The following is a 27820-nucleotide window of genomic DNA, read 5'->3' as shown; positions in this document are numbered from 1 at the left end:
AGTTCAAAGGACAAAGAACTGGGGGCAAAAGATTCCAGAATCAAACTGATAGTTTAGTAGAGAGATAATAGTCTGAAGCTATACTCGGCTCCTTCGACGTGATTCAGACTGAAATGGTTTTACAGGCTGTTTGGGAATAAAACGGGCACTGAGCCTACTCAAGAATGTGCAGATTTTCAGAGGGGCGGGGACAAGCTGGCTTTCCATCCATAGCGAGCAAAGCGGCGACCAAATCACTGCGCGCCTCTGTAATTGAGTTAGTTAGGAAGGCAACCGGGATTTCTTAGCATTCTTCAGCACCAAATTTATCGGATGTTTTTTCTCGCTTATAGGTGGTACATTAAGTGTAACCTGAATAATAACCAACCTCGCACGGTCTAAACGAACACTGGGACTCGAACTAGTGACCCAAGGAATAAGTGCGGCTCTCTCAGCCAGAAGGAGGAAACGCTGCAGCTTGCTTTTCCTGCGCGTCGTGTTCCAGAGCATCTACCTCAGGATGAGGCAATGATAAGCGGACCTTCTGGTTTGTTCTCTCCGTCCACCTCTAGCCTGCATGAAACAAAGTCTCTTCTTCGCCACATAGCCTGTGCCGCAACGTAAACGCCTGGCGTGCTGTCACCGTCGCCCGTTTCCCCCCCTTTTATGCTGTGAGTAAACAGTTCTGCTGCTAAGGGTCCAGCCTCTCCCGATATCACAATGAGGACCACGGAGGAGACCGAGGGCTTTGACGGCGAGGCCTCCAACACGTCCATGATCTCCGGGGCCAGCAGCCCGTACCAGCCCACCACGGAGCCCGTCCTTTCGCGCAACGTTTTGGGGGCGATGAGGTGCGACATGGAGTACCTCATGTCCTACTTCGGGATTTTGAAGGCGGTGGAAGTGGTGAGTTCAAGCAAACATTGAGCTGCACCGCTCACAGATGTGTATCTGAATATATCAAACTATGACGCACAACATAAGCCAATAACGCACTGAAGTTGGATGAAACAATCAGCTTTATAGGAATTTTTTTTAAGTATTACTGAAAGAATGCAATGCTTCCTCGTCACCTCTCTTAGGAATTATTTATCTTACACATGCGATCATCTCAAAGCTTATTGCCAGAAGAATTTGTGGAATAACAAGAGCACGCAGAAGTAGTTACCCACATCAGGATCACCAATCCATGAAGAAGCAGAGGTCACTTTGCAGCATCATGGAGCTACATTCCACTCTTAACAATTTCCCCGTATCTATGTTAGGCTTATAATGTTAGGTTTTCCCTCAATGTACAGCTGGACTTAGTTTGGCAACATTTGGTGGGGAAACTGTTTGTTAGTGTCACCAGAAATCCTTTTGTAGACCAGTATGCTGTAACCAAACGTCTGAACTTTGATCAGAGTAAAGCAACAAAGTAAAACGAGTTCTCCCAAAAGATCTGATAAAACTCAGTAGTGGAGGAAATATCTATTAAGGCCTGACCATTTCTCTTCTTCAATTCCAAACAGCACACACTTGCGCACATAAAGTGTTGTGTGTCCAAAACAGGAAACATGGAGTAGTAATTACCTCAGTCAGTTTTTACATACAAAACAAGTGACCTAAATAACAAAACGGTTGGTGCAGCTGTCTTTGTTCACTTTTAGAGGTTGGCTTGCAGTAAAACAAAAAAAATAAATAAATAAATAAAAAAAAATAACAACAAAAAAACCAAACAAAATGCTTAAATTCTCTGGCAGCTTGCTGGCTGGAGTGTGCGAGAGGATTACAGAAAGTCTCAGCTGTTGCACACAGCAGCGATGTTTACCTTTGTGCAGGTGGGAAAGGTAGTATAGGAAGCCATCTGTCATCAGTGTGGGAGAAGTTTGGAGTTTGCTAAGTAGATTCACGCTCAAATACTACCTGATTTTGACTCAGCTGCAGCACAAGACAGCAGTTTATTTTGTTTTGCTAGAAATGCGTAAGTGTTAATGGACTGCAATACCAGACAAACAGCGATATTGTTTTTCATGAATATAAACAGCGTCGTGCTTGGATGCATAGTTATTACGTAATGCCCTGAATTGTGCCTAATATATGTGAGCAGCAAACATCCTCTCTTACAAGGCAAGCAGGACTTAGGAAGAGCTATGGATTTTTTTATTATTTTTTGCATGCCAGAAATAATGTCAATAAAAACTCATGCTCTGAAAGGCAACCATAATAATTATTTAGCAGCATAAGCCTACACTGATGTCCAGTCCTTCATTATTATAAGATACAAACTTTGTGCCTTGTCTGGATTTGGTAAAAGAGGGATTTAATTAAGAGAGTCTCATCACTGTGATTAGTTACCCTTCTAACATTTGTAAATGCATTTGGCTCATTAAGAACTGCACAATATATTGAATTGTAATTGCCAAAGCAATTTTAATGCAATTGAAAAGATCTGCTGTATTTCGTAGCCTATTATTCTCCACAAGCCAATTTTACGTTGATGAGATACAATAGGTTTAGTAGTGAAAATTCAGACTTTTATTCCTGTTCATTAAACGCTCACTGTGTTGGTCTGTAAACATATCCAAAAAACCCAGCATAATCTATGAAGGTTTTTGTTTTGTTTTTATCTATAAATGAGATAAAGATTAGGAGTATATTTGTCTATGCTTAAAGTTGGGTAATCTTGATACGAAAGTGCAGAATGTCCGTTTTAGAATTAAAATCTGCTCCCAAAACGATGTAAAGGTGCACGTTCTAGCTTGAATACCTTTACCTGCTGTATCTATAATTCCCTAAATACTTTTAGGTAGATGCCATTAAACTTACCTATTGTCCTACAGTTCAAAAGTTTTCATCCCTATGGGAATATTTTACATTTTGTCTTAATACAAACAAAAGCTTGGATTTTTCTGTGGCCAACCCAAGAGAATGGTTTACTGTGAAGACAAATAAAAATAAGTTTTACAAATATGTTGTGAGAATTGCAACAATATAGAGTCCTCTAATTGAACCATCTTTTGTTGCGGTTACAGCTCGTGGTGTCCTGACTATCGTTGCACATCTAATGAATGAATGTTTGGCCTGTTCTTCCTTTCATAATAGCTCAACTGTTGTCAGATGGAAACCATCAAATGTCATGTCCAAAATCTCAGGGTTAGCAGGGTTAGTGACTGGACTTTGACTAGGAAATTCTAACGCATGAATATACTCTGATATAAACCATTCCGTGGAAGCCCTGGCTATATGCTGATGGCATTTGTCTTTCTGGCATCTAGCATGTTTTCTTGCTGGATTGCACCTTTTTTTTTTTTAGCCCCATTTGTCTTCCCTTATACTGTACCCAGCTTCACAATTCTCACAGCATTTTGATGATCATGTTTCATGGTGGGCTTGGTGTTGTAAGGATGTTTCCACAACATCGTGTTTTTTCATGCCGGCCAAAAAGTTCTTTTTTATTCACACGAGATTAATCTGTCATATGTTTTCTTTGCCCCCACGTAGCTTTTGGCGAGCTGTGGAAGGGGAATCTTTTGGTATTCTTTTAACAAGTCAACAGTCTTGCTATTCTTTCATAAAAGACAGACTTATGGAGTGCAGGATTAGTACTTGTCCTGTGAACAGGCTGTTTCACTGGATATTAAGTTTTATTCAGGGGTATCAGAGTAAAAGGAGCTGAAACCCACTTTTATATGTAAAAAAACCCCCAAAATTATTGAAAATAATGAACTGCTTTTCTTCCACTATTGCTTTATGAGGAAAAATAAAATATATTTAAGCTTGTAATGTGACATAATGTGACAAAATTCTGGGGTTGTGAATGCCTTTTAAGGTTGTAGTGCGTATCCTCCTGCTGCACTTTTGTCTTTGTTTGTGTCAGTGGTTTGTTCCTCTGCGATAATGATTTTTCCAGCTGAGGTGGTCATATTTATCCTCCACCGACAAAGAGAGGACCAATGAAAGTCTTTCAAGATTGCACTCAGTATCTCCGAGGAGCCTTACTGACTTCTAGCCAAGCACTAATAGCGCCATTGACCTGTAATTTCAATTCTCTGTGAGCAAGTCCAAGGCTGCATGATGACCATGTCAGAGCTCATATCAAACAATGCAGAGCTGGCTGCATGTAATGAACTGCAGGACTGTGCTTTGGAAAGAGATCCTTCAGCAGGAAATGGCTGTCATTTGTAAATAGGTAAACGTTATACAGTTACAAGAAGAAGTCATTACCATCCCCACAGAACAAAATGAAAAGTATATCTTTACTAGGCATTGCAGAATATGAATTATGAATCTGCATTATGAATCATAAACTCGTCTAGTTTTTAAACCTTTTACACTGAGAAAAGAGTGTGATGGAAAATCTTGCCCTCCCCCCATTTTAGTGGCTACTTCCTAGTGACTTGTTTCAAGTAAATGTGTGTTAGACTAAGACCTTTTACACAAGGAGTTATAAAATAAATAATCAAATAAACAAATCAGTTTTTGAAATTAATCAAATAAATGTAACTATTGCAATGCAGAGGGAGTTTCAGTGTTTGCAAATTAAAGCCTTTTCCTCATAACACACAACACCAGAATAATTATTTTTCTTTTGTGCAAAACTTGTAGTAATGCTGTGTAATTGTGACTACAGACACCACAGAAAACTCTTGCTATCACTTGTTTATAGTACTTTGTTAGATTAATTAATGTTGAGTCAGTAGAAAAACCTGCCTTAGTGATATTTTCCTGTTGTGACTATTGTACCTTTGCAATGTTATGCTAAATCTTTCAAACCTACATTCATAGTACTGCTTCAGTGTTTTATACAATATTTACTGAATGCTAAATACCCCGAGTGTACATCTAGTTGTATTTCACTGCAGCCTATTAGTCCATATCGACTGGACTCTTACATTTTCTGAAAATTTCTTGGTACAGAGACAAACAGGAAATAATGTGAGCAGCCATAATTACGTTCATGCAGGAACTGACTCTGCTAACATAACTAGCAAAACGAAAGAGTATCTTGGAATGCTCAATGAGCATTCAGAAAGATTTACTAATAATTTAGCATTTTTCCTTTCACCGAGGTTTCACTGACCAAACCTGCATTTAATGTAGATGCTGCTTTATGAAGCCGACCAGAGAGCATTTGTGTGTATTTGCATATCCGGTTGTGAAACTGCAGCATGGACTGCAGGTCTACAGTAAACAGACTTTTAAACTTCATATTCCAGTAGTAAAAACGTCTCAATTGAATAGCATCAGCAGCACATTAATAACATTACCTCATTATGACATTAGCTAGGCCCCGTTTTAACCTAACATAATACCATATATGAAAGCAGTGGTGGTACTTGCATCAGTGGGTCCCTGGGGAAGTTCCTTCATTGTCCCCCAAGTTACTATTCCTCCCAGAATTTGACTATTTAAAAGGATCTATGTTTGATATAGAATGGTCCAGTTCAGGTTTAAACCCTCAAAGGATGTTAAAGTTTGGACTACTTCACTGAAACGATGATGATAGCAATCATTTCTCTCCATGTACTGCACATGCAAATAAGCAACAGAAAACTAATTCAGGAAGCAACTGGCAGCATTTGTGGCGCCCCCTGGCCAAGCCACCCAGGGTGATGAGCCACAGAACTCATACTAGAAACTGCCACTGCACTAATGGCACTGGTTGTCTAGGTTGATGCTCAAACAGCTAAACTAATCAACATGTCATCATGCTAGTCTGGAGCAATTGAAATGCATCTGCACCAAGATGCTCAACAATCCCCTCGACCTCTCTGGTCTTCCTAAATGAATACATGGACTGAACCTGACCCGGGCTGACTGATGTAATCTGATCAGGGTGTGACTGGCATGGCAGCAGGCTTGTCTTTGTCTTTGTGCTGTGACTGGGTCAACAAGCCAATATTCTCCACGTGTCCCTACACGCACTGTTAAGAAACCGAAACCCCTCAGAGCCTGACAGTGCTCCCACTGAGCTGGAACCCTCCTGGCAAAACAGACACCACTGAAAATATTGTCTGAGATTATATTTCCACAAAGGCTCTTTTCTGTGGATGTAAAAAAAACTATAATTCAAAGATATTTCTCTAGCTATCTTTTGGTGAACATTTTATTTTCAGAGGTTGATATATTCCATTAAGACAGGAAATATGCACTGAAACACACTGAATTTACCAGCTTTCGTATCTTCAATAACAGCTGAAGAACATCATCCCAGCCCATCGAGGTGCAGCCTATAACGTAGCTTAGCCTGCAGAGTAAGAGCTCTTCATCACAGATGGTGTGTAACAAGGGGATCAGCATCCAATGCGTCTACATACACAACTAGTGTGTTTAATCCTACAGATTAATACATGCCTTCAAGTACAGGAGGCAAGAAGGAGACAGCTGGTGTGGATAATCATGCGTTTATACATGATGAAAGGAAGCCGCATATCAGTGAAGGTCGATACGAAAATCATTCTAATATAATTTAGCATGGTCCTTGTACACCTCCTCCACCTCTCCTGTGATCGCCTGACACCTGCTACACAGAGACCTTGTGGAAGCAATATGCTTTCCTCTTGAGACATGACATCATCTCTCGGCTCAAGCAGCTCTCCACTTTTCTTTGCCTGTACTTATGCTGCAGTCACAGACGGATTGCCGTCCAACTTCACACACAACTTCAGGCCCGAACAGATGTGCTTAAGAAGCCCTTTATTCTCACAATTGTTGGCTGAGAATGTTTTTCACTTTTTTGCACCGATGGGCAAATTATATATTTTTTTCCTTTTTCTTTTTATTGGTTTAATATACAGTTGCTTCAGAAAAAGGAAAGATTTTGTTAGTGTCATCTTTTAAAAACTGTGATATTCAATAAATTAAAGTCCCAGTTTTGAAATCTCGGAAACAGTCTTTCCAAGAAACAGCGATGAAACAATTTCTTCTTCGACCGTGTATAATCCAAGTCTGTCTTTTTAAGCCTGGGTGATATAAACAGGCGGGGACAGTCAATGATTGGTTGTGTGGCTCACTGCCCGGGATGTCATCGTGTCAGAGAGCAGCATGGTCACTTCACATAGACAGTCTGTTAATTAGGCCTGAATGGACTGGCTGGTGTGTGAATTTCCAATTGCTTTTCACAGTTAAACTAAATGGGTATTTCACAGTTTTCAAGCAAATTGAACTGCATGTCAACTTCAGTTCCAATTTTTAAATTTATGAATTGTTAATAGAAAGTAGCCTTTCTTGCTATTGGTACCACCTTAGTTAGTAAAAAGTGAGGACCAATCAATTTTTTAGTGTCCTGTTTCCCCCACACATCCATCTCAGGTTTTTTTGCTTTTCTTATTTCAATCATAAATTGAAAAAGATAAGCTGTCCACATTCCTAATCTCCCATCTGTGCAATTTCCCCGTTGTGCCTGCTCTGTGGCAAACAGGAAGAGGTTTCCTGTAGATATGCTGCTCTTCAGCACAGCTCGTTACAAGTCTGAATGTTAATTGTGCTCAGTCAATCCTAAGGTTGCTGCCGGGTTGTCAGTACCAATATCTTATTTATACATACTGTCTTTTCTGTAGTTTGAAGGTTCATTAGTTTCGTTTTGACCATACATTAAACCATAAAGTCATCATCCATATTATCACTCATTAATCTATTATCTGATGCTGAAGGCTTTTTTTTAGGATGGAACACATCTTTTTAGGGCCACATATTTCACATTTACACATTTACAAAACTAGCAGGGACACCAACTAATGGATCAAAACTACCATAACTGATCAATTTTGCTTGAGTCTCTGTCCATGATTTCGGTCTGTATAGAAATGTCAAGCTCAGTCATGTGATATTTTATAATTTCCCCTAAGCCAGTTATTTACTAAAATGTATTTTCTACAACACTTCCAAAGAGAAACATTTACTTGCATATCTTGTATTAGTAACCCCAGCAAATAACAAGAGAAATCTTTCACAATTTATTGACATGTACAACTTAGGTTAAATGAATCATTTGCAGCCGTAGCAGAATCTCACACACATGTTTGCGCAGCTATCTTTGCGGGGACTTTCCATTGACTTCCATTCATTTCTGCAGCCTAAGTCTTACCCCAACCCTTACCTTTACCCTAACCATTACATACCTAACCCTAACCCTAACCAAAACTCAATTAACACCTTAGTCCTAAGTCTGACCCCTGACCCAAAAACAGCGTTTCTCCTTGTGGGGACCGAAGCCTGGTCCCCAGTTGGTCCCCACAAGGTATTAGAAATAAACACACACACACACACAAGCCCACACACACACACACACAAATCAACCTATAACTCATATTACTTTTATTCAGAAGGAGAAAAATATAGACCTTTTTCTTTTATCAAAATGTGGTAATCATCTGCATCCCTACTGCTAATACTGTCCATCGTTCCCTTTGCCAACAGGAGAGCATTTATTTTCTCCTGTAAAAAGGTTGTAACATAAAGAGAGGACTCTTTGTTCATTTTCCTTTGGACAGCCTGTACTCCTCTCATTCTCGCTTTTCATCAGCTCACTCAACAAGGTGAAGGTCTGAAGGCAAAGGTGGGCGTAGAACAAAGTCTTTGATTTTGTGACTGAAATATTCTTGTCTTGTTTTGGTCATGTATTTTTTTATGTGTGTTTGTTTTTTTTTTTGGTTTTTTTCAATCATTATCCAGCTAGACGACCCAACAATGATCCATTTCCTATTTTCTGTTTTCTGTCACAAGGTGTCAGATTTTTATAAGAAACCTTCAGATTTTTCAAGATGTTTATGACACCATGCTCGCAAGGACCTGTTCACAGTTTGATGGAAAGACAGAAATGCTTTTCCCTGGAAAGCCTACCAAGCATTTGTCACACAGATGCATGTAACGGCTGTCAAATACTTCTTTAAAAAATGTGGGCACTTCTAGTGGAAAAATGGTGTTTGGTAAAACACATCAACCATGTAATACTGTCCAAATATGATAAATTTATAAATAAGTAAAGATAATCCAAATGAACTGTTGTCACATAGATTTAATAGGATTTCAGTGTATGCTAGCTAAGCTAGCATACACTTAGCTGTTTTAGGTCCAAAATATACATCTTCCTTTGCGGCCGTAATGTCTCTTGGTTTTCCTGTATGTTAAAGCTAATCTGTAATCTGTGTGTCTTTTGGGGCTCTGGACGGCACAGAAACTCCTAAAGAGCAGAATTTCTTTCCCATTTTGTGGTTTGTTAATGGAAATTGGCTGCAGTCAGGCGTCGTCCCAGGCTGCCAGTAGCAGCTCTCATGAGAAAAGCTCATGGTCATTTTAGTCTATTCATAGGACTCGCAAGTTTGGGATTCCAGCACAGTCCCATCAAATGTTGAACATAAAGTGACCTTCATGCTTTAGACCAGCATAACCACAAATAATCTCTTTACTAAAGGTTGATGGAGTTTTGTCTTTCTATTCCAAACATTTGTTCAGCATGGATCTCAATCCACGTTGAACAGATGATCAGATCAGATGGTAAACATACATTATTATTAGTTTTATGCAAATTTTTCATAGCGTTTTAATACCACAAACATTATCCATCACTGCACGCCCAGGATGGTTTTTTCTCCCCCCCTCAAACCTTAACCTTGTCCTTTACTTTCTGTTCTTCCGTTCTCTGCAGGTCCTGTCACTCATCAGTTTTATCTGCATAGAGACCATCATGATGTGTTCTCCCTGTGGAGGGGTCTACTTATTTGAGTTTGTCAGCTGCAGTGCCTTCGTGGTGACAGGAGTCCTTCTCCTGATATTCTGTCTCAATCTCCACATCAAGGTTCCTCAGGTCAACTGGAACCTGACGGTACGTACCGAGGTGGGAGTACGCACCAGTCTGATGGGTTCTGACTATTAAGGTAGCTCTATTGGTCTTACGGTATATATATGTCAGGTTTATGTTTAAAGAAGCAGCAAGGCTATTTTCTGTAAGTGGTGATACATATATTGTGTTCAAAATGGCATATCCTTTAGTCTCCCGTGACGCGAATCCTCTTTGGAGCTGAAGTGTCCTATCATTCAAGCTTCTGCCTCATAGAGCACCCATACCCTCAACTGCCCCACTCAGCTCCTTCAGACTAGCCAGCAGCAATTAGCAAACACCTGGTGGAACTGCACATTTGCTGAGCTCATTGTAGGAGCTACTTCTGAGTGCTGGTAAAAATGCTGCTGAAGGGTTAATAGAGGAGTGCTGTTGTGATGACTTCCTCAAGGTGGAGTTTCAGAAAGGACAGGAGTTTTTAAAGAGACAGAGGCCCAATTTCAAGACGCCAAATTAAGAAGTAAAATTTATTTTAAGTCATATTTGATTTATTGCATTTTTACAACAGTTACTTGATTATGTTATAAAATGGCACTTTTGTTTGTTTTTTTTGTTTTGGTCTCATAGCTCATGGGAAGATATGCAAGACGTTTCACCCATACAGTCCAAAGGCAAGGCTACAAATATTAAGAAAATGTAATCTTCTGACCTCTTCTGACAAACCTAAAGGAAATAAGAATTTTGAAGTATTTTCACAGTAGAAACTGCACTACTGCAGGTCCAGAGAGCCTGCAGTTTGACGACTTGCTTTGTCAGCTGTGAGCAAATAAGCTGGTTGGTGTTCTCCTGCAGATCCTGGCCGTGTTGCAAAACTGTCTCCAACAATATTTCCAGGGGTCACACAGCTTACAGTGAATATTGTGGCAATGCAGTGAAGTCAGATGTCCAAACCCAACCACAGGTATCAGATTCCTTCATGGTTTTTCTCGTGTAGTGTTCCACCTCAAACATGAAGAGAAGGTGGGCTTTGGCTTCAGCTCTTTTGGAAGCAGTGCACCAAAGCTCTTTTACAGACTTTTGGGAGGCCACAGTGAATTAAAAAGCGCTGATTTAAGAATTTCTACCCAACATGTTTGACCACTGCAGCGCACATGATCTAAAATCCTCATGTTGAGACTTTTCACTTTTCATTCTCTGTGCCTTGTTTAAATGAAATTATTGTTTTGTGGGGTTTTTTTCCTGATCAAAAAGGGAAAAAATAGGTTATAAATATGAAAACTACATGAATTGTGTCTCAAACTGCGCAACTTCAAATACTTTACTCTGAAGTGGGCTGACTTGTGGCTGCATTATTATTTAGGAAAAGTGAGGGGAAGAAAACGTGTTGTTGCTTTTTCATTGTTGTAGGTGCTTTCCCCAAGTTCTGCTGCTACTCCAAAGTGTTATGTCACGCGATCCCAGAAAGCTCAGCTGCACTGCTGAATGTGGGCTCAACCTCATGCTGAGAATGTCTGCAAAGTTCAAAGCTGCCTCAGTCACATTAGGCCTCTGGGAATTTCACTACGAATGCACATTTCACAGACTTAAACAACAATTATCCCTCCTGCTTTGCTCCCCTGTTTTCCCAACTACTCTGACAGTAGTCTCGTGTGGTGCTGAACTGGTGCATGGTTTGGTCGAGGGTTTTAATTGTGCTGTGGGATTTTATTGTTTCAATTCGTCTCTTGTGACAAATTTGTCAGCCAACAGGGCGGGCCTTGACTGACTCTGACTCCTTCCACAAGGAAATTAATTGTATCTCGGGACTTTCCTGTGAAGTCATTTGATCATTACCAGTGATTATGTTAAGAGCTGAGGATCTAGCTCTTCAATTCAGACCCCCTACTTTATTTGTTTGGTTGGGGGGTTTTTTCAGTTCATTGTCAAAAAAAAGTGTCACACAAAGAGATTCTTTAAAGAAATAGGACAACTCTAGAGGAATCAGACACAATTAGAGCAAAAAGGGGGGGACACAGAGAAGGGGAGGTCTCTTTTTAGAAAGAGAGCAGCAGTTTGGATAGTTTGGTTGTTTGTCCAACATAATCTGGTTGTTTGTTCTGAGAACAGGCAGCATCTAATCAAAATGAATGCATGACCGAACTTTGGACGTTTCAGACCGATGGTCGTGCCACAATGGTTTTAGAAGTTGTTTAGGGTCAAGACCAGTGTCTTTCAGAATGAGTCGCTACTGTTATTGGTCATTTTATAATTATTTCACATCAAAACGACAAATTAATCCTTGAGTTTGAATTAATCTAGTCATAATCTCAGAAATTCTGAAAGTTGAAAAGTTTCTTTAGGAGGTACTGGGAATTTATGGAAATTTGCAAAAATGTATGGAAATAAACAAGTTTGAGTAAATCTTTGCAATCACATGCACCCAGCACGGTGCATACCATGTTGGTATTAAGGCCATGAGATGATTTGTCAAACCCTGGATTACTGAGTCACATTTTTGAATGCAGCGCACAAGCCTGGGGCTACCTAAAGTGAAGAAAGTTTTGATTATACTCCAGGGTAAATATTTAATGGTATTAAACTTTAATTTATATATGTCACATTTATATCTGCCCGAGACAAAACAATATTTAGGAAATCTATTAGAACAGGATAAAATTACACCCATTTTTCGCAGTTCACATAGAAAGTTTCTTATTTTTATTATTTCCAAAACTCCCTTAAATTCTCACTGAAATTTTCCTGAAATTTTCCAGAATCCTTTGCCCCTCAGTTGTCCTGTCCCCATGTCTGGATTAGCACGAAAACAAAATTTATACAAAATTGAATGTTCAGTTATTTTAATTTTAATTCAGAATTAACTAAATTCTGAATTTCTGTGACATACTAGACTTTCCTTGATTTTTATCTTTGTAACATTCTTATCATTGATTTGCCAGATGAAACTTGTGTTTTTGTCCATCTAATTGATAGTTCTGTTTGGAGTTACTAATAGGAAAAAAAGCAAATTAACAAATGCTAAATTTAAAAATTATATATATATATCTTAATGAACTTTTGACCCTCATAAATGAGTGAATCTGATCCTATGATTTCTACACTGGCTCTAATACAGATACCAGATCAAACATTGGAAGTGATGTCGCAGATAACAAACTGCGTTTTCAAGAAACTAAAGTTATTGCAGATTTATCCAATCTTTAACAGAGAATAAAACGTGTTATAGATTCTGAAATCAGGTCTGAAAGAAGCAGCCAAATAGCTACCACAATCCGGGAACAGAGGCCTATTTTAATATTCATTGTTTAATTGATTTGTAGAATCTGAGGTGAATGTTTCATGTCCAGAATGTTATGAAAAATAACAGACCAGAGTAATACACCAGCTGCTGAAGCAGTGGTATGAAATGACAATGTACAACCTCTGTACACAAGGGGAAGCCACCCTAAATAATGTTTGGACACCATTCAGCTGAAAAGTTTAAAATGTAAAATGTGCTTACATTGTAGGATATCAAGATGCTCAGTGAGAAGAACTGTAAAAAAAACACAAAAAAAACAACCCAATCTGTATTAAATTTAACAAATGTTTTATTTAATTTTATATAAACTGTAATAAAAATGCTGTGTTTGGATTTCATTGTTATCAGTCTGTTATCCCAATGTCCAAGATCCAGTCAGATGGTTATTTTTCTTTGTTTGAAAGTTCCCATTAAATAAACACTCGGTGAAGGTTTATAGTTATTTATAACATCAGTTGTTAATCTGTCAGCAGACCAGCCCAGAGACCACTTTTCTCATGTCTTATTTACTTAAGTTGAAGTGGAATCCAATAAAGGCGTTCTTGGGTTTGACAGCTAAAGTCCACCACCCAGGCAGACATAAGACACAGGGGGAAAAAAAACAACCTGCCTTCATCATTTTATTCCTGCACAAGGCTGCTTGGCCCTGTGAGGCTTGCAGAACCTGTCAGGAGAATGGATTTCATAAGCAGCGCTCTGCTGCTGCTGCCGTTAGGGTTTCCATAGTTACACTCCAGCGAGTATTTCCACTTTCAAACCTGAGCGCTCACCAGCCACATACGATGACAGGGAGCTGCTAACAAGGCTTGCAGGAAAGAAAAGAAAAAAGAACAGTTCCTTATTTTGTACCTAAGCCGGGTGTATCCCACAAACTCAAAAAAGATTTGTTAGGCTGACTTTGCAGAGACAGACTGATAGTCAACCTTTAGCCAGCAGGTCATCATGTTATAATTTTACAAACTCTTTCAGCTGGTACAGAAACTACATTTCTGGGAAAAATCTTGATTATTCCAAAGTATCATGATGTCCATGTCTTGGATATTATTTAAGGCTCAGTTTATCAAAACCACCTTAAAAAATAGTCATACAGCCTGAACTTTTTCATTTTCTTTTACTTTAGGTTATATTAAACTGGCACATCTCTATCAATTTAACCCGTCTAGAGAACTTCTGCCAATCAGCTCAGGCTCAGTCGGGGTGCTGAGGCGTTCACGGATCATCTGTATTTGTACTAATATTATTTTACCCTCTGATGAACTCAGATGAAGGTTTGTGACTGCTGAAGGTAATAAATTTTTTACCAGAACTTATTAATAGAATCATAGAAAATGGGTGTGCAAAAAATGTTGAAAACTGTGTCCCAGTTTCCTTTAAAATCATGTTGCCGATTTGGTCACATAAAATGTAAATTAAATTAATTTAAATGTGTTTTGTGTCAAAACAAAAAAAACCCTTCAAAAGCTATATAAATTTGATTTTTAATCAATTTTTGTTAATTAAAGGCTAATTAAGCCTGCTTATCTATGGGATTTAAAAAAACTTAAAGTTTTTATTAACTATTGAAATCTAGCAAAAAGAAAACAAGTGGAAAAAACGAAGCATTTTTCATGCAAAGGTCAACAGCGCTCTTCAGCTTTCATATTTCACAAATTACATGGAAATCAATATGCTGCACCTGCTGACATTGTTGGCTTCGCCGACTTTATTAGGTAAAATAAATCATTCTAACCGATGAGTGAGCCGAGCTAATAATTGTAAAATGCTCTGAAAAAGGATCGTAAAGTTAATCTTTGTTTATCTCAGAACATTTATGAAACAGGCTTTCCTTGTGCCGCTTGAGCTGAACTGATTGAAAAGGGCTTTTCAATTGGCACATCGGCCAGTCATAAAATAAATACACCAAAACTGAACCTCAAATAATTTAAAGTGTGATCAAATTTTCCAGCAGATGAAAAGCAGGGTGACTGGAAGGGGGATATTTAGGAAGCTACTTCTCATCTAATCAGAAGTAGCTGATTATAGATCCAGTAGATAGATGGGAGTGTGTGCTGTTTGAAAGACCTGCTGTGTCGACATTCATGTTGGGCCTTCTTTGGTCAAAGGTCTGCATTATAACTCTGTTGCTCATCTACTGTCCCACTTTGCATGTGGGGAAAAAGCGACTACTGATTAAACAGCTGATCAGTGGAGCATAAACCGGTTTTCTTTTTTTTTTTTTTTGTCTTTCTGAGCTGTGTGTTTCAGCTGCAGGTTCATGCGCTCATGTACAGCAGAGTCCAGTCACTGTGTGGGACCTTGCCATTGTTTAAGCCTTGTGTCACATGAGAGACCACGTCTGTAATGATTTTGATCATGCATCTGATCACGAGATCCGGGAACCCAAGTGTTTCACTATTAACCCTTTCCTGGCTGAAAACAGCGGAGGAGGACATGAAACAGGAGTGTGTCTGTTAATTTCCCTTTTATGTAAAGAAAACAGGGGTGGGGAGTGGAGTATGTGTGCAAAGAGAGTGTGTATGTTAGTTGAGATGTTAGGTGGTTTGATGTTTTAGCTGTGTTCTGCTCTCACCTCCTGCTCCTTTTGTTTTCATGGCCATCGTTAGACACCAGGAAGCAGTTTGCTTGGTTGGAAGACTGAAAGTTTGATAAATGAAGAACAACATTGTCTGTCTGTCTAACCAGAGTTCAGACTGATCATGCCGGACAGTAATGGTGAAGGATCTTTGAAAATAGCCAACAGGAATGAAAAGAAGAGAACTGATGATGAAAAGCATAAGAGAAACAAAATTTAAAAATGCACTTCGTCAGTCATGGTTACAAAAAAAAACTGATGTGAACATCTTAAAATTTAACTCCTATTTCTTTATTACAGACATTATTTCATTTTGGGGCGAGCATTCAACATAAACACAGACACTGAAAACTCACCTTTGACCTCTGTTTATCCAGTTGGTCTGGATTTATTATCATCAGCTCTGCCTTTTATGAAGGAAAGCAGCGCTTTGTTCAAAAAAATTAGAAAAGCACTCTGGACCTTAGATGAAAAACGTAAATGTTTTAATTTACTGGTGGTGTTTTGTTTCTACATTTGTGAAAGAAATCCTTTAGATCAGTACTAATAGAGGTTGCTGTCTGTGTGTCTTCCTTCAGGACCTGGTTAACACTGCTGCCAGCACCTTTTTCTTCTTTCTCTCGTCCCTTCTTCTGGTCTGCATCAACCACGACACAGGAGCTGAAAAAGCAGCAGTAGTAAGTTCTCGGATTAACACACCTTCAGTTGTAAAGCTGCACTCACTAAAGGCTAAAAAGTAAAAGTCATTCAGTTTTTGAATAAACAGCTATGTTGCAGAAACATGAGCTCTGACCTTAGAAAGTCATTATATTATTAAGGATTATCTTAGCTGCAGGTTTTACAGTGTTAGCTTGTTGAAAGGTCAGCAGAGGCCAATTTAAAAGTCTTTAATCACGTAGTTATTTGGTTTCCCATTCAATTTCAGACATTGTTCTCCTGTTTCCTGTTTCCACTTGAATGCAGGTCTTCGGCTTCCTGGTGACAGGTGTGTTCGGCCTAAACACCTTCCTGGCGGTACGGAGGTGGCGCCGTGGCAACGGGTGTCAGGGGGCCGCTCAGACCAGCGAGTACATGCGAGCGCGCACGGCATCTCGTGGAGAAATGGAGGCTCGACCCGAGCTTGCATGAGAGCTTGTAGATAAACTACGCACCGGCAGCTGACAAGAGATGGACGCGACTCTGGCCCCTTTGAGCGTAGTTGGGATTTGAACCTCTGCAGTTCTGATCCCTAATAAAGCTTCATTTAACAGCCAGAGATGGGCCATGCAGTCATTGAGGTTCCTTCTCAAATGAAACAGTTTCACAGGAAAAGCTGGACCAGAACTTAAGACGTGAACCACTTCCGTGTCTTGGAAGACACTGGTGACTTTTGCAAGTTTTGTCTTTCACTGTGACTGAAGGCAGTGAGTGATAAGTGGTAGAAATATGCCTGTGGACCAGGGCTCCACGGACAAGCAGCTCTTTCAGCTGCAGTCGTCCCTTTATTGTTCCATCCTGCAGCCTTTTGCTTCTTCCTGTGAAAAGACTGGTTGTTGAACATAATATCTGATGATGTATGACTGTTTTTTTTTGTTTTGTTTTGGCAGACTTTATAATCGCCTTTTGAAATTGTAACCTGAAATCGGTAAAACATTTTGCTGCCAGGAGTCACACAGTGACAGTGGGGGGGGGATTCTTAACTTGGAAACACTGTGAGGTCACATTTTATGAATGACTGGAAACGTTTAACTTAAAAACTTTAATATTAACAGAAAGAGAATCTGTTTTAACTTTGTGCTTAGACAACCAAAAATGTTTTTCTAATCTTAGATTTCAAGCTAAGATTAGCTTGAAATTGACATTAGCTTACCTTTTAGTGTTTTGCTATGAAAGTGCATCATAATTATCTTTTTTTAAACCCATGTATTCCCAGCAACCTCTGGTCCAAAATATTTAATTATCATTTTTGTTTTTCTAAAACTGAATCAATCAGTGAAGAAACTTTGACATATCCAGGCCACAAAGTGAATCCAAACCTTACTATGTGATGTGGATCAGTCTCCCCGGGCTGTAAGGTAGATCTCAGGTACGGAAACAGTTTTTTCCCCCTGTGTGATATTCAGAAATCATCTAAATTTAATTGCAGGGTGCCTCGACCTGAATGCTGTGTCTCTCCTTGTTGTGTCTGTTGGAAAGTTAAAGCATACAGAGCACAAAGTAGAGTTAACAATCCTTTAATGTTATTTTTGTTGTTGTTGTTGTTGTTCTGGCCAGTGTTTCTCTGGTAATAATGAAGATGTGTCTGGAAAAGTAGCATCATCTCTGCTTTTGAGGATGAAGGAAGCATTATTATTATTTTTCATTTTTATTTTTTTTAAATGAAGCTGCACCGCAATTGGACTACACTTCTGTAAGGTTTAGTTTCCAAAATGACTCAATGGCTCCACCTCCTGGTTTGCATCTGAACTGCGTCTCCTTTTTACGACACCAAGACAACTAAATGCAGGCGGTGAGAGGGACGGAAATCTGTGACATGCCTATGATTTGTCCAGGATCTCGAAGGACGGACAAGGATGGTATGTGACAGTCCGAAATTAGTTTAACGTAAAAGCCGAAATGGCAATATGAATGTTTAATGATATTTTATCGGTTTAATTAACATAATTATTTACTATTGGTATAGTTTTGTGACTGAAGTACTTGCATCACAGACAATCATGTTGCTATTTATGTTTGTAGCCTTCATTAGTAAATTTACATTCGAGTTACGCTATTAGCTCATTTACAACAACAAAGTTAAACTAGTGCGTTATGCTTTTTGGTTATGAAGCCTGCCATCTATTTGTATATTAAAAACAGCCTGATTACAGCTCATCCTCTCTTCCAGTGTACAACATTGTGCTAGATTATTTTATTAAGAATCTGCAGGATAAAACAAAAAAGATTTCTGATTGTTTCTGGATTCTTTTGCACTTCTTTTTTTTATTTTCATTTGGTGTGGTTCTGGTAAAGGCTCATGCCAGGGCCATTCATGTACAGGTTGGATATTTGTATTGAAAACGTTGGAAGCATCCCTTTTCATTGGTGGCCTAAATAAAGCGGCAAATATTGAAAGAGAACCTTTTATTCAGAAAGTTTGCCTAAAAACAATAACATTACAGACAAAAGATTTGATATTCAACAGTTTGTGAAAGCAATAAAACTATGCTATTACTGAAAAAAAAATATTTTCCTCACATCTTAAGAGTACAGAAATCAGTTGAAACTCATTAAAAGCTTTTAATATCTATAATCTTGACATGAAACATGTTAAAAGCAAGTTTGGTAGAAATCTTCCAATATCTTTCAAGCATCAGTCAGTATTAAAACCCAATATTTTCCATCATCAGAGCTGTAGTGCAGTTTATATCACACAAAACAGTCACAAAAGGCACTCTAGTGTATCTCACTGTTTTCTCAATAGCTCTGACTTTAGAGAGACACAGACATTTTAACAAAGTGTGTACAAGAAACAAAACGTCTAAGAAACTCAATTACTCACATGGGTGATGTTTCAGCTGATCTGCAACTTCTGACTTTTAGGCTCTAAAAGGCAGAAGTAGCAGATCAGCTGATCTGCTGTGTGTATGTACACATGTACTGTACACACAGTGCACATGAAAAGTTTTCACCCCTTTGGATGCTTTACCATTTCTAATGCTTTCACAAATCACTCATGATCAACAAAATGTTGTTTTTTGGAAACATTTTGCTACTATAAAGGCCTTTAATGTCAAATTGAAAATTTAGTTATACAAAATAACAATAGACTAAAAAAAAAAGATTCAACTTGAAATAGTTTCTTGATTATTCACCCCCTTCAATCTTGTCTGATGACCAAAAAGACCAAAGAACGTTCTTCCACTTGAGCATGGAGTCTCCTGTTTGCCTTTTGGCAAACTAGTTGAGCCTGGAGAGGCGTTTTCTTCAAAAGTGGCTTTCTCATTGCCATTCTTCCTTAAAACGCTGACTGACGAAGAACAACAATTGTTGTAGGCAGATTCTCTCCTATCTCCTGAATTATCAGTCACATTAAATGGAGTAAATATCTATGAAACCACTTGTTTTATCCTAAATATATTTATTTATTTATTATTTTGTAAGAATTAATTTTCAATTTGACATTAAATTGGTTTTTTTTCTACATATTTCTTTCAAAAATCAAAATTTTGTTGATCATGTTTGATTTGCAAAAGCAATTCAAAGGGTATGGGTGAATATTTTTTATAGGAGCAGGACATCTTTCCTAGGAGCATCTTTTCTTCTGATTACATCATAAAATAACAAATGGACAGGCTCATATTGAACTCAAATAATAGCAAAAAAAGAAACAACCGTACATACATAATATAGTTGTAACCAGCCAACCAAACATAAAGGGTTTTATTGTTAACCCTCTAGCTATGATTTTTTCCCCCCCCCAGTCTTTCTCTATAAGATTTTACTGCAAAAGTATTAACCAGGTTCCTACAAAGTCTCCACTGCACAAAGCAAAACATAAATCAAAAATCAGGATTGGCTCAGACCTTTCACACACTTCTGCATCTCAAAGCAAAAAATTTCCCAAAAATCAATGTTTGTGGTGCATCCTTCTTGCGTTTTAACCGTAGAAATAGTTTCAGAAACTCAACACAGCACCATTTTACAGCTTTATAAGGCATTGGATGGTGTGAATGAATTGAATGCTTCCCTGAAGCAAGAATGGATTAGTAGCAAAGTACAGGTTTGGGGATAAAACAGAACAGGGCACTACTTGCATTATTTTCTAAACTAAATGCAGAGTTAGTAAGTGTAGAAATGCAACACCAGTTTACAGCACTGTGAGAAGTGTGCTACAAAGAAATGTTTTTATTTTTATGTGTTACTGCTTTTATTTGAAGCAGTAACATGCTTCAGATAAAAGCATGTTACTAGTAACCAGCTCCTACAATCCCATCAGGATTTATGCTTTTTATATACCAATGAAACATTGTGAAATGATGAAATTCCTGCAGACCTTCATAGTGGCTTCTCAGCGCAGTGGTCACTTTCTTGTATTGAACACATCTGGTTATGAGCTTCAATCTGAGTCTGAATCTGAAAAGTCATCTAAAAAGCAAAAACAAAACAGTTAGGTAAATCCACATTTGCTTCCTGTGAGCTCAGCTAAGGAAAGAAATGGTGCAATACATCCTACTTCATATGAAATACTTCTCAATAGTAAATTTAAGTATTTAAATTTCCTCTATATAAACTGGGTTATGAAAACTGGTTAAAATAAAGACGATTCCTAAGTTAAAGGGAAGGAAATATGCCTGATTTGCCTCTGGTAGAATCAAAACTAATAATATTTATGTTTGATAGATAGTTTAATATCTATACATATATAAAAACAATAGAAATTTAACAATATGGTCTGATTAGACTAGCCTGTCTTCTCGCTATTGAGCTTTTCTGCAACCAAAACTCTTCATTTGACTCCCCTCCTTGCTGACATAAAACAAAAAATGAAAATGCCGAAAACCTTTAGATCTGTGATTCTGGGGGAATGAGTCTCTTCCAAAGCTGATCAGAACATTTTTTACAGTAGTCATTTAAAGGTAGTTTGGTGGGCACCAATTTGTAATACTCTTATCCAGTCATGTACTTCAAATCTGCCCTTAGAGTTGGATTGAATTGATTTCTTTTGTTTATAAAGTTCCATAAGAGAGTTTTTGTTTTGAGTTACCCCCATATAAAGATACTCAACTGAATCAAAAGTGTCATCATGATTATGACACAAGAACATATCCGGAATTGTTCAGTAAAAATCTTTTGGTACTACAAAATACTACTATCTTACTTTCAGCTGTAGTTTGTATCTAAGAACTACAGCTGTACTGTATTACATATCTATCTACTTGAAAACTGTATGGTAAATGTAACATTTTGTATTGTATTCCAATACAACATTTACCAATGTCATATGATTTCATTGCTTTGTTTGCCACTGCTTTGTGTTGTTACCTCTCTGTCCTGCAGGCTCCTCGTTTGTCTCCCCTCCTTGCTTTAGAAATCCAGCAAGCTCATTGAAAATGACATAAAAGTCTAAAGCGAAAACAACAGTGGCGATAAACCCAAAGACCTGCAATGGAAGAACATTAGATATTGTTACAAACCTGCAAAGCTAGAAGTCTGTTAGCATTTGACAAGGCCCCCTTTCACCAGATTCGATCCCCTTATGGTCTTCGGGTTTGTGTAAATTTACTGTGAAAGCATGTGATTTTGCACACATATGTCTATATCAAATTTTTGCCCCCTGCCACTACGAGGCTCACCCAAGCAGCATCTCAACTTCCTGCTGTGGTAAACAATGGTAAAACACAATGGTATCATGGTAAAAGCCAAACCCAATTTGACCACAGAAATGTTGCGCAATTGTCTGAGAACTTTCACATGGTTTCACGTTCTCTTCTTGATGAAGAGAATGTGATGCTGAAGCCAGGATGTTGTCCAAAGCATCCTGGCTTTGGACAGGATGCTCTTCAGAGATCCTGTCCAAAGCCTGCAGAGACCTTCTACATCCTGGATAATCTTTTAATGTTTGGTATGAAGTGTTCCTACGTTACGGCACCGACTAATGTGTGCTGGTTTAATGGTAGACCTTACTCCTGCAGCTTTAGAGGAACCATCTGGATATTTGGACACCGCCATTATGGAGATGATGAAAAAGATAATGGAGGCTGTCACACACCTAATGAAGTCCTTTGGACAGAGAGAGAAACATAGTAAAACAATCGAAAACACAAAAGTCCACTAAATTGATCGAATGAACTTCTCTCACCATCAGAGGAAAGCAGAAGCCCTTAAACCTCTCGTTGAATTTGGTAGAGTAGGCAAACAAGAAGAAGATAGAAGCCAGGAATGCCAGCAGGGGGACTGTCACAAAGGCTGCTGCTGCTGATGCAGCGAAACACACAAAGGATATGAAGGAAAGCGCCTGCAACGAGGAGAAAACAAATCTCAGTGCTTGCGAAAGATGCAAGTCAAAAATCTGTGTTTCTTCTTTTAATTTCTTGTCAAAATCAGAGACAAGTTTAACAGATTATTATTTCTTCCTCCAAACTGAGCTTTTATTTGATTCAATCTTCTCCGCCTGAGGAAGCGGCAACTTTTGGTGCAGCTTGCAGCTGTAGACTCACATCCTGTAGAGAGATACAACTCCTTAAGTCAATGTTTATACTCAAAGTTTGGTGCACTGAATCCCACCCTGCAGCACAAAGACGCATGTGCAAACACCAAACTGGAATAATGAAAGAGGACGCTTTACAAAGACTTAATCACTTTACAAGCAGACTGAGCCTGTCTTGGCTTTGAACCTTCGACTCGAGGAGATGGACAGAGGAAAGCAAGTAAATGAAAACAAGGCCAGACACTGTAATCTCAAACGTCTCCGGCCATCTTGTCTTCGTCTTGGGCAGCTGTTTTTGCTCCGACCTGACGGGGGTGGGAAATAAACCAAAACTGTTGCTCCTGTCGAAAACACATCCAGGGAAAATTAACTGCATGCTTCATTGCAAGCTGAGTCATGTTTCCTGTTGAGCTCAAACTTGAACTTGTGAGAAAATTGTTACAACGAGAGATTAATACATAATACATTCATGTACATATAGCCAAGTGATAATTATTGCTACTTGTTCAACTGTTGTAACGAAAAAGGCAAAAACATGTGTCAAATTTATTGGGTCGTCACCTGGCAGGTGGTTCTGAACTTTTATAAAATTGGATATTCCGACAAGACAATTGTCCCACACACACACCAACACTTCCTTTTGAGGCAGGCAAAGTTTGTGGTCAAAGTGCCATTTGGTAAAGGGCATTTTACCAAGTTGTGGTGTATTTGTGTATTTCAGCCTGTATGTACAGCATAATTATGAACCTGTACAGATTTGCGAAAATCTTAAGTAAATTCTCCTGCTTTTATTTATGTCAGCTCTGATATATAATAATTACTGAAAATGAATGTAACAGTCATGCTCATGATGAGTGTATGTGACGGACGAATCTGTCATCTGGCATCTGGGAAACCTAATGGACAAACGCAACAGTCCACTTGGTGACACTGTGTCTAATAATGCACGCTCAGCAGGTTATCAGTCGAACACTGTTGAAAATGGCAGACCTAACATCTGCTTTCACTCAGGCCACTCTTTCTGTGTAGCTGCAAGATACATCAGGAATTACTGAGGCAAAAATAATAACACAGTGTAATTTTTAAAGAAGGCTGAATAAAACTATCAGACAGTTTTCATTAACTACTTAAAGCAGCTTGTGGAAAAACGTAGACGATGCTCTAGAAATCCAAGTTCAACGACAACATATTGGTCAGAGTTAAAATAGAAAACAAGTTTATCACCAGTATCACAAACAGGGTAGTCTAAATCACAATTTTAAAGAAGAAAAACTAAAGTAGTCCTTGTTGAACAGTCCAAGATAGATCAGTTCAGCCTAAAGATGTTGTGGCTGGTTGGGTCGTTCAACAGCTAGTCTGTGTAAATGTCACAAATAAGGAATGAAGAGGCAGAGAAACACAGTTTTCTTCTGTTTGAAACACTTTCAGGTTAGTGACAAAAGAAGCACAGAGCACAAAAGGGTAAGAAACAAAAACCACAAAGTACAGACAAGACCCAGGCAACATTTTTTTCAATTTTTTTCCCAATTTAAAATTACACATGTGTTTAATTAAAAAAAACAAAAAACAAAAAAAAACTGCCTTTAACTCAAAATGACAAGATTCGCTCTTTTCAAACACTAACCACAGACATGTACGTTTTGTGAAAAGTTCCAGAAACAACTCACGATTAAATGTGTGCTGTTAGCACATTTGCCGGACACTAATTTCTTTGAAGATCACCACAACACAAGAACCATAGAGAGTCAGAAACCCCTGAAGTATTCACTCCTCTGCAGCAGAAACACAACTGATCACTTACACGACTTCCTCTACAGATAGATGTCGATCACAGCTTCTCTGTGAAGCAGTAGCCTAATGTGTGTGTGCGTGTGTGTGTGTGTGTTTGCAGTTTGGGCTGCAGAACTTTGCAGACTGAGCTCCAGGCCAAAATGTGAAGGATGTGACAGAGGGGGAGGATTACTGATCTCCAGAAAGCCTGTCTAGAGCCTGTAAAGAGGAAAGTGTCACATGACGCAACATGCTTACAGGACAGCGTGCAGTTATCACAAGAAGAGCCTAAAATTCAATAATGTTTATATTCATTTCCTGCCCCACCCGTCGCCCCCATCCAGCAAAACTGCTTATCAATTCCTGCTTTATTGAAACTCATTTTCAAGATGATTCCTATGGACTGTTACTCATAAGAGTTAAACAGTTGAAGAATAGATTTTTAGCCCAAAAATAGGTTAGCAATCTCTATAAGTCTCTTTAGTTTACTCACTTCAGCATGTAGGAAAGTGGAAATAACTTTTGGATTAATTCCTAAATGTGTACGGGAAACAGCTTTTTTTTTTCTTCTTCTCCCTCTCTCTGCAAGAACTGCTGCCGGAATAATTGCCCAAGACGCGCAAACTTGAGTATTCTGAAGTAATAAACAGCAGCGTTTATTACAGATTTCATTTGCTGGCATGATCGTTCCTCTTATTTCTTACCCCTTCAGCAATCAGCAGCATTCCTTTCCTTGAAGTAGCAAACTCTTTGCTTGGAAGAACCGACATCAGGACGGATTGGCGCGGCTGGCTGGAGTCGGGCGCCTCGATGTCCCCCATTGTTGGAAGGTTTAACACTCCCCAAACTGCTGAAGGCTTCAAGTTAAACTACAACGACGGCGTTCGAGGCTTAGAAAAAAAAAAAAAGACAAAAAACCCTGCCAGTGCTGGGGGCGTGAGGCTGGGAGGAGGTGGAAACGGAAATAATGACAGCGCGGAAACCGAACTAGAGCTCCCCTCCTCCCCAAAAAAGAAAAGCGAAACATCTGTGATCTCCAGATGTGAAACGTGATGCCCACTGCAGCTGCATGAACCCGAAAAACCACTCAGAGGAAGCATAAAGCCTATTAAGTCACGATGTAAATCTTTATTCGCACAGCTGAGCAACATTATGCCACAAAAACAACTTTCAAGATATAAATACAAGTAACTGATAGGGCAACTTCAGTTTAGATTGTAGCCAATATGCGCCTGGTAGAGAAAATCATGTGAAAATTATCATCTATCTTTCTAAAGAAATGTTTTATATTCTTTAGAAAAAAAAATTCACATTCAAAATAGGTTTTAGTATTGAAATGCTTCTTTGGGATTTCCTTATTTAGCCACATTTCACTTAGGACTTTTAGGATTTATTTTATCCGTGTCATTTTCCTCCCCTAACGCCACTATCTCATTCATGTTCCCATCAGATTAAATGGTTCATGTTCATATTTCATACAATATGTAATTATAGAAAGTACATTGACATTTTAATAACTTGTTTGAAATAGTAATATTTTTTAGCATATTTCATGCTACACAAAGTAAAACACGTTTCAATAGGACAGAAAATAAATGATGAATTTTCTGACAGGTTTCCCCTAGATGATTATATAATATAATTGTGTGCTGTGCGTATTTATTTAAGACTTATTCTGAACAAAATATTTTTTAAATGTTACAAAAAATTACTCATATTGGTGTTACATAATGTAGAATATTGGGCCAGAAACATTGAAAAATATATAACGGTCTCTAAATAAACTCTTTAGCCGATGAGCCTTGTAGCTTCCTTTAATGCTTTTCCAATAACTATGTAGTTTTTATTAATTGCTTTGATTCTGCGTTTCATTTCTCGATTTGTTGAATGTGATGTTTTTGAAAAGTGTGTAGCCGTCCACAAATAGAAGTCCAGCTGAAATTATGCTCACCACCTGTGAATACAGAGCAGATATGAGAAGAGCTGCATTACATATCAACAAAGGATGTAATATTTCATCCAATATCACAAACCTGCCGGGGACGGCAAATTAAAATTAATCACATGATGGAACATGGTGCTAATGTTGATTGATGTGCACTTTAAGATAAAGTTGACGCTATTAAGTCTGAAAACAACAAGCCAATTTCAGAGCCAGTCTAAGGTTGTGGAGGGATTTTATTCTGGGACCAAATTCCAGTTAAACTCTTGGTTCATAAGACACCACAGCATCACTATTGTTTATTTTACATTTGGTTTTATATTACATCTTAATTCTGTGTTCACAAAAGCAATTCTCACCCCTCCAACCAGCGCTCCCGTGACAGAGCTTGAAGTCAACACCATCAGGCTCAAGACAAGGAGGTAGATCGCTGCAAACACTGAGTTGAAAACATCCTAAAGAATGAAAGAAAAAAAGATGGTTAGCAGCCCACCTAAAAATTTGAATCCTTTTTCATATGGTGTCTACAAATGTTACAAATTGCGCAAAAGGGCAGTGCTGTGTGGTGAGGTTTCACTCACAACAATAGGCCAAAAGAGGAATGTGATCCTCTTGTTGAGTTTCAGTAGGTACAAAAGCAGCAGAAGTAGAGTGATTAGAAACTCCAACAATGTGGCCGTAAGGTACTTTGGCGTGGAGGCAACAGCGAAACACACAAATGCAGCAAGCAGGGTTACCTGAGATAGAAAAGAAAATGAATACATGTGAGAACTTTCAATGAACTTTCGGCAGAGAGCGCATGTGAGATCTGCAGATGGACTCATTGTTCATCTTTATGCAATCGGACAAACAATTCAGAATTTTTTTCAAAAAAAATGTTATGTATTTGTGTCAATGTTTTCAACTTAGTCTCTAAAAAGCTTCCAACAAAGTATGCACTCCTGTTAACAAACTGTCTCACAAGCCGTTTCACTTCCTTCTTTTTACATGCGCAGTTCCATACAAGGACATCTTAACCCCTAGCCAAATGCCAAATGTTACAACGGGATACAAAGATATCTCACCGTCTCTGCCACTTTGACTATTCCCCTCCTGGACTTGAGAAAAGCAGCATCCACATCTACCGTTTTTTGGTTGTCGTTCCCTGACATGACGGTGTTATTGCATTTGCAACATGACAGTTCTGTCTACTTCCTGCAACATGCCAGTTATAGCTGCTTTGAACTGTTAAGGGAAATGACTGTTGTTAAAAAAAAACTGTTTCTTTTCATGAGGTAGAGCTCAAGGAGTTGCTGCAGCATGTTGATATGAAGCTTCGTAGTGCGGATGGT

The 27820-nt window shown here is 38.6% G+C and overlaps 3 protein-coding genes across 3 annotated transcripts; 1 reads left to right on the top strand and 2 right to left on the bottom strand.

Annotated features, from left to right (window-relative positions):
* The first annotated feature begins 200 nt into the window (after positions 1 to 200).
* Positions 201 to 18895, top strand: cmtm4 (CKLF-like MARVEL transmembrane domain containing 4). Its single transcript, XM_044101218.1, has 4 exons — positions 201 to 885; positions 9608 to 9784; positions 16188 to 16286; positions 16573 to 18895. Exons 1-4 carry the CDS (start codon positions 700 to 702, stop codon positions 16735 to 16737), a joined length of 627 nt encoding a protein of 208 aa, XP_043957153.1. The 5' UTR covers positions 201 to 699; the 3' UTR covers positions 16738 to 18895.
* Positions 18896 to 20045: 1150 nt separating this feature from the next.
* cmtm3 (CKLF-like MARVEL transmembrane domain containing 3) lies at positions 20046 to 25507 on the bottom strand. The gene is made up of 5 exons (XM_044101231.1): positions 25252 to 25507; positions 22430 to 22585; positions 22255 to 22350; positions 21613 to 21730; positions 20046 to 20715 (listed from the first exon to the last, which is right to left on the bottom strand). The coding sequence occupies exons 1-5, from the start codon at positions 25366 to 25368 to the stop codon at positions 20687 to 20689; spliced, it is 516 nt and encodes a 171-aa protein (XP_043957166.1). The 5' UTR covers positions 25369 to 25507; the 3' UTR covers positions 20046 to 20686.
* A 143-nt stretch (positions 25508 to 25650) lies between these two features.
* LOC122822493 (chemokine-like factor) lies at positions 25651 to 27740 on the bottom strand. Its single transcript, XM_044101205.1, has 4 exons — positions 27554 to 27740; positions 27071 to 27226; positions 26849 to 26944; positions 25651 to 26501 (listed from the first exon to the last, which is right to left on the bottom strand). The coding sequence occupies exons 1-4, from the start codon at positions 27638 to 27640 to the stop codon at positions 26394 to 26396; spliced, it is 447 nt and encodes a 148-aa protein (XP_043957140.1). The 5' UTR covers positions 27641 to 27740; the 3' UTR covers positions 25651 to 26393.
* Between the last annotated feature and the right edge of the window lie 80 nt (positions 27741 to 27820).

This window comes from Gambusia affinis, linkage group LG02 (assembly GCF_019740435.1).
Source record: "Gambusia affinis linkage group LG02, SWU_Gaff_1.0, whole genome shotgun sequence".
Lineage (NCBI taxonomy): Eukaryota > Metazoa > Chordata > Actinopteri > Cyprinodontiformes > Poeciliidae > Gambusia > Gambusia affinis.
The sequence above is the reverse complement of the archived record's forward strand: the minus strand, read 5'-3'. Positions and strand labels throughout refer to the sequence as shown.

Excerpts from the sequence above, each read along its gene's own strand:
- cmtm3 (XM_044101231.1), bottom strand. The coding sequence starts at position 25,368 with ATGGGGGACATCGAGGCGCCCGACTCCAGCCAGCCGCGCCAATCCGTC. Across the intron at positions 22,351-22,429 it reads GCTTCTGCTTTCCTCTGATG|GACTTCATTAGGTGTGTGAC; the intron begins GTGAGAGAAGTT and ends CTCTGTCCAAAG. Across the intron at positions 21,731-22,254 it reads GTTCCTCTAAAGCTGCAGGA|GTCTTTGGGTTTATCGCCAC; the intron begins GTAAGGTCTACC and ends CTTCCATTGCAG.
- cmtm4 (XM_044101218.1), top strand. The coding sequence starts at position 700 with ATGAGGACCACGGAGGAGACCGAGGGCTTTGACGGCGAGGCCTCCAAC. Across the intron at positions 886-9,607 it reads TTTTGAAGGCGGTGGAAGTG|GTCCTGTCACTCATCAGTTT; the intron begins GTGAGTTCAAGC and ends CGTTCTCTGCAG. Across the intron at positions 16,287-16,572 it reads GAGCTGAAAAAGCAGCAGTA|GTCTTCGGCTTCCTGGTGAC; the intron begins GTAAGTTCTCGG and ends ACTTGAATGCAG.
- LOC122822493 (XM_044101205.1), bottom strand. The coding sequence starts at position 27,640 with ATGTCAGGGAACGACAACCAAAAAACGGTAGATGTGGATGCTGCTTTT. Across the intron at positions 27,227-27,553 it reads TAGTCAAAGTGGCAGAGACG|GTAACCCTGCTTGCTGCATT; the intron begins GTGAGATATCTT and ends TTTCTATCTCAG. Across the intron at positions 26,502-26,848 it reads CGGGAGCGCTGGTTGGAGGG|GTGGTGAGCATAATTTCAGC; the intron begins GTGAGAATTGCT and ends CTGTATTCACAG.